The 4,358-nt window shown below is 34.8% G+C and overlaps 1 protein-coding gene across 1 annotated transcript; it reads left to right on the top strand.

Moving 5' to 3' along the window:
* The first annotated feature begins 304 nt into the window (after positions 1–304).
* On the top strand, positions 305–2,177 carry LOC127120436 (cytochrome P450 81E8). The gene is made up of 2 exons (XM_051050862.1): positions 305–1,218; positions 1,324–2,177. The coding sequence occupies exons 1-2, from the start codon at positions 337–339 to the stop codon at positions 1,933–1,935; spliced, it is 1,494 nt and encodes a 497-aa protein (XP_050906819.1). The 5' UTR covers positions 305–336; the 3' UTR covers positions 1,936–2,177.
* The last annotated feature ends 2,181 nt before the right edge of the window (positions 2,178–4,358 follow it).

Raw genomic sequence — 4,358 nt, 5'->3', positions numbered from 1 at the left:
CAATTCTTCTGACAAAATGTGTCGGGTCCAACTTGAAAAATGAGAAAACTCAAAAAAGATGTATTATTGACACTTCGTTATTTTTTTCATTGAAGCTGACCATCCATAAACAGACGTACAACACTGAAAAACCTGAGATGCCAAAACTTTATTACTATCCTCTGAATCATTAGTTAATCTAATGTACTTTATACTCTGAAATTAAAAGTCAAAGAAAATAATAGTATAGCAGCAATTTTAGTCCACTTTTGCAACCATTATATAATTTTCACAAACTTTGAGACCCTATATATACACAACACACATGCATATGTATTCAAAAACTTCACTCAAAACATGGAACTCAACATTCTTATTTACATCATTTTCCCTCTCCTTGTTCTCATCATCACTACAAAACTATTATTATTCTCCACAAAAACATTCAAAAAGCTTCCACCAAACCCACCCTCTCTTCCCATAATTGGCAATCTCCACCAAATTAAACCACCAATTCACCACTACTTTCACAACCTCTCCCAAAAATATGGCCCAATCTTCACCCTTAAATTCGGTTCTCGACTCGTAGCTGTTGTTTCATCTCCATCTCTAGCCGAAGAATGTTTCACCAAAAACGACATCGTTTTCGCAAACCGTATACACTCTCTCAAAACCAAGTATCTTGCTTTCAACAACACAAACATAGTATCAGCATCGTATGGAGACCACTGGCGCAACCTACGTCGTATAAGCTCAATCGAAATCCTCTCCAATCACCGTCTCAACTCCTTTTCAGATATCCGAAAAGACGAAACCATGAGGCTAATCCAAAAGCTTGCTGAAAACTCTCACAATAGCTTCACAAAAGTTGAACTCAGAACTTTGTTTTCTGAACTAACGTTTAACATCATCATGAGAATGGTTTGCGGTAAACGGTTTTACGGCGATGAATCGGATGAGGCAAAGAAGTTTAGAGATATCATGAACGAGATACAGCAGTTTGGGTTAGGGTCTCAGCTTGGTGAATTTGTACCTTTATTTAGATTGTTTGATTTTAGTGGTCATGAAAAGAAGTTAAAAAAAGTTGGAGAGAAAATGGATGCACTTTTTCAAGGACTGGTTGATGAACATCGTAAAGACAGAAAGGAAAATAAGAATACAATGATTGATCATCTACTTTCTTTGCAAGAATCACAACCTGATTATTACAGTGATCAAATTATCAAAGGCCTTATTATGGTTAATCATCACTTCTTCATTATTATTATCATTACTCCTTTTTATTAAACATATGAATTTCTATATTATAATCATATGGATTGTTGTTTTTGTTTTGTTTTTCAGGCATTGATAGTGGCAGGAACAGAAACTTCGGCTATAACGTTAGAGTGGGCGATGGCTAATTTATTAAACCATCCGGAAATATTGGAAAAAGCGATAGTTGAATTGGAGAATCATATTGGAGAAGAGAGGTTAATTGAGGAAGGTGAAGCTACCAAATTACAATATCTTCAAAATATTATCTATGAGACTCTACGGTTGCATCCAGCGGCACCAATGTTGGTGCCACATGTATCATCGGAAGATTGTAACGTGGGAGGATTTGATGTGCCACGTAACACAATGTTGATGGTGAATGCGTGGGCTATTCATAGGGATTCTGAGTTATGGGCTGATCCGACGAGCTTTAAGCCCGAGAGGTTTGAGGGTAATCGACAAGCGGAGATGCGTGGGTTTATGCCTTTTGGGATGGGGAGGAGGACTTGTCCTGGGTCGGGCTTGGCTTTGAGAACTTTGGGCTTGACATTGGGGTCGTTGATTCAATGCTTTGAGTGGAAAAGGATTGGTGAAGAAGAAGTTGACATGAGGGAAGGACGTGGAACTCTTGTTCCTATGGCGGTTCCATTGGAGGCACAATGCAAGGCTCGTCCAATAATCAATAAGATTTTCTCTTAATAAGATGTTACTTATTTTTTATTTGTTAAAAAGTAGTTTCAAAAGGTGAAGACGGATTTCTAGATCTATTTTTTTTTGTATAACTAAGTTTTAGAGTGAGGGGGTGGTGCTTTATTTCATGGTTGGAAAGTTTTAGATGTGTGTGTCTTGTGAAGAACCACTAATTATAAATGTATTGGCGTTAGTGTGTGTATTTGAAGAACCGTTAATTATAGCCAATGTATAATTATGATTCTTAATAATTTCCATAGCAATTTTAAGTCTTTTAAATTTTAAATTCTCATCACTAACTCTTTCTATCTCTCCTATGACGACAGGATTGTTCCAATGCTAAGTTTGATTAAATTTTTAATTTTGGAAAAAAAGAGTCTAATACAGAGAGTATATCTTCAAAGTCATTCTTAACATATCAAATGCTAGAATGAGATGGAAGGGTACCACAGTTTTGTCGAAGAAAAATGGAAGAGTTTGGATATTCAACAATCAAGCACCATCTAAAAGAATGGCACAAACATCATTGCAAAATCTAATAGGTGTTGGGTTATGATAGGAAACATCAATATTAGGTCAAGAGCAACACACAAGTGAGAGAGACACCACATATTCATCCAAAATCATAAGATTGTAGATGTGTGAATTCTTTCACTTATAAATACTCATATTTCCACATTTATAATCAATGTGTGACTCCAACTTACACTTGATTTATTATTCTCAACAATAGGAAGAATCAAAGGCTTAAGAAAGGAACTTAATATGAGTATGAATCGAGAAGACAATGAGTTTTTGGAATCTAAAGTCATTAGTAAAAGAGAGGTTATTTCTCAATTGTTCAGCTTTATCAAACTGAATAATAGCATTATGTGCTAAAAATCCCAATTGAAATGGATAAAGGAAGAGGATGCTAACTCAAAATACTTTCATTGGTGTGTGCTTATTAAAAGGAGGATGAATGAAATAAAGTGTATTGAAGTTAATGGAATCAACCTGACCTAGGTTGAAGAGATTAAAGTGAGAATTTTAGAGAATTTTAGTGATAGATTTAGATTGGTCATCGCCTTAAGGCCACAATTTTAATTGTCTAAATTCTATCAAATTTGAGAAGATGATAACAATAGCTTGATTGCAGAGTTTGTAGAGGAAGGGGCCATAAAAACGATTATGGGATTGAAAGAGCTCGAAGAGCCCAAGGATGAACAATGTACACTTTGACTTCATCAAATAATTTTGAAAAACAATCCAAGGTGGTCTCCTCATATTCCTATAGGAACTCCACGCCAATAAGAAAATTTTGTGTGGTACCAACAAAGCCTTAATTGTGTTAGTTCTAAAACATGATAATCCGATTAGAATGAATGATTTTCGACCGATCTCCCAAATAGGTTGTTTGATTAAGGTGTTGTCAAAGATTTTGGATAATAGAATGAAAGGAGTAATCCATGAGGTAATCTCATCACCAAAAAGTTATTTTGTTGAAGGTAGACAAATGTCATATGACATCTTAATAGGCAATGAACTAGTGGATGAAGCTAAAAGAAAGAAAAGTGAAACTTTACTTTTTGAAGTTGACTTTGAGAAGGCGACTGATTTAGTAGATTGGAAGTATATTGAACATGTCTTGGAGAAAATGGTTTTCGTATAAAATGGAGAAATTGAATTTTTGAATGTCTCTCAAGCTCAAGTATGTCGGTCTTGGTGAACCGAAATCCAAAAAAAAAGAGTTTAGGTTGGAAAGAGGTCTCAGACAAGGAGATCCCTTATCACCTTTCTTTTTTTCTAATGACACTAGAAGGCCTGCATATGCTACTATCAAAAGCAGTTCAACGAAATCTCTTTTATGGCTACCATTACGGAACTAAAGGAATTATAGCCTCACATTTATAATACGCATATTGTTTTTTTAGTAGTTTTTTATTCCGATTTCACTGGTTGCAAGTCGAATATGAAAAGCACTAGTGAAACTTGTTATTTGTTTGGAAATTGTTTAGTTTCTTGGCACATTAAGAAGTAGCATAGTGTTGCTCTTTCTACCACACTGAGGTTTAATATGTATTTGTTGGGATTTGTTGTGCACAAGTCTTATGGCTAAAGCAATAATTATTGGATTGCGGTTTAAAACTCGGTTGCATTCCAATTAAATTCGATAACACTAGTACAATAAGTCTTGCTAAGAATCACGTGCTACTAAGAAAGTGTGACTTGAATCACATAATGGGTCTCACATACGTTCTTGGATCTTGATTCAAATCACTTGATCTTTTAACTCGAATCATACTCATTTCTTATAACTCGAATCAAACATCATTTCACTCATTTTTATGATAGATCTCCAGCTATAAAAGCATTTTCACTCAAAACCTTTCACAATTTTAGAAAACATACACTTTCACTATTGTTTTGAAATTTCACATCACATTTTTTCT

This window comes from Lathyrus oleraceus, chromosome 2, assembly GCF_024323335.1.
Source record: "Lathyrus oleraceus cultivar Zhongwan6 chromosome 2, CAAS_Psat_ZW6_1.0, whole genome shotgun sequence".
NCBI lineage: Eukaryota > Viridiplantae > Streptophyta > Magnoliopsida > Fabales > Fabaceae > Lathyrus > Lathyrus oleraceus.
This window is presented reverse-complemented; position numbering and strand designations above follow the sequence as displayed.

What these genes read in the sequence shown, in the direction of transcription:
- LOC127120436 (XM_051050862.1), top strand. Translation starts at nt 337, where the DNA reads ATGGAACTCAACATTCTTATTTACATCATTTTCCCTCTCCTTGTTCTC. An exon ending in TTATCAAAGGCCTTATTATG is followed by an intron (nt 1,219 to 1,323) that starts GTTAATCATCAC and finishes TTTGTTTTTCAG; the next exon opens with GCATTGATAGTGGCAGGAAC.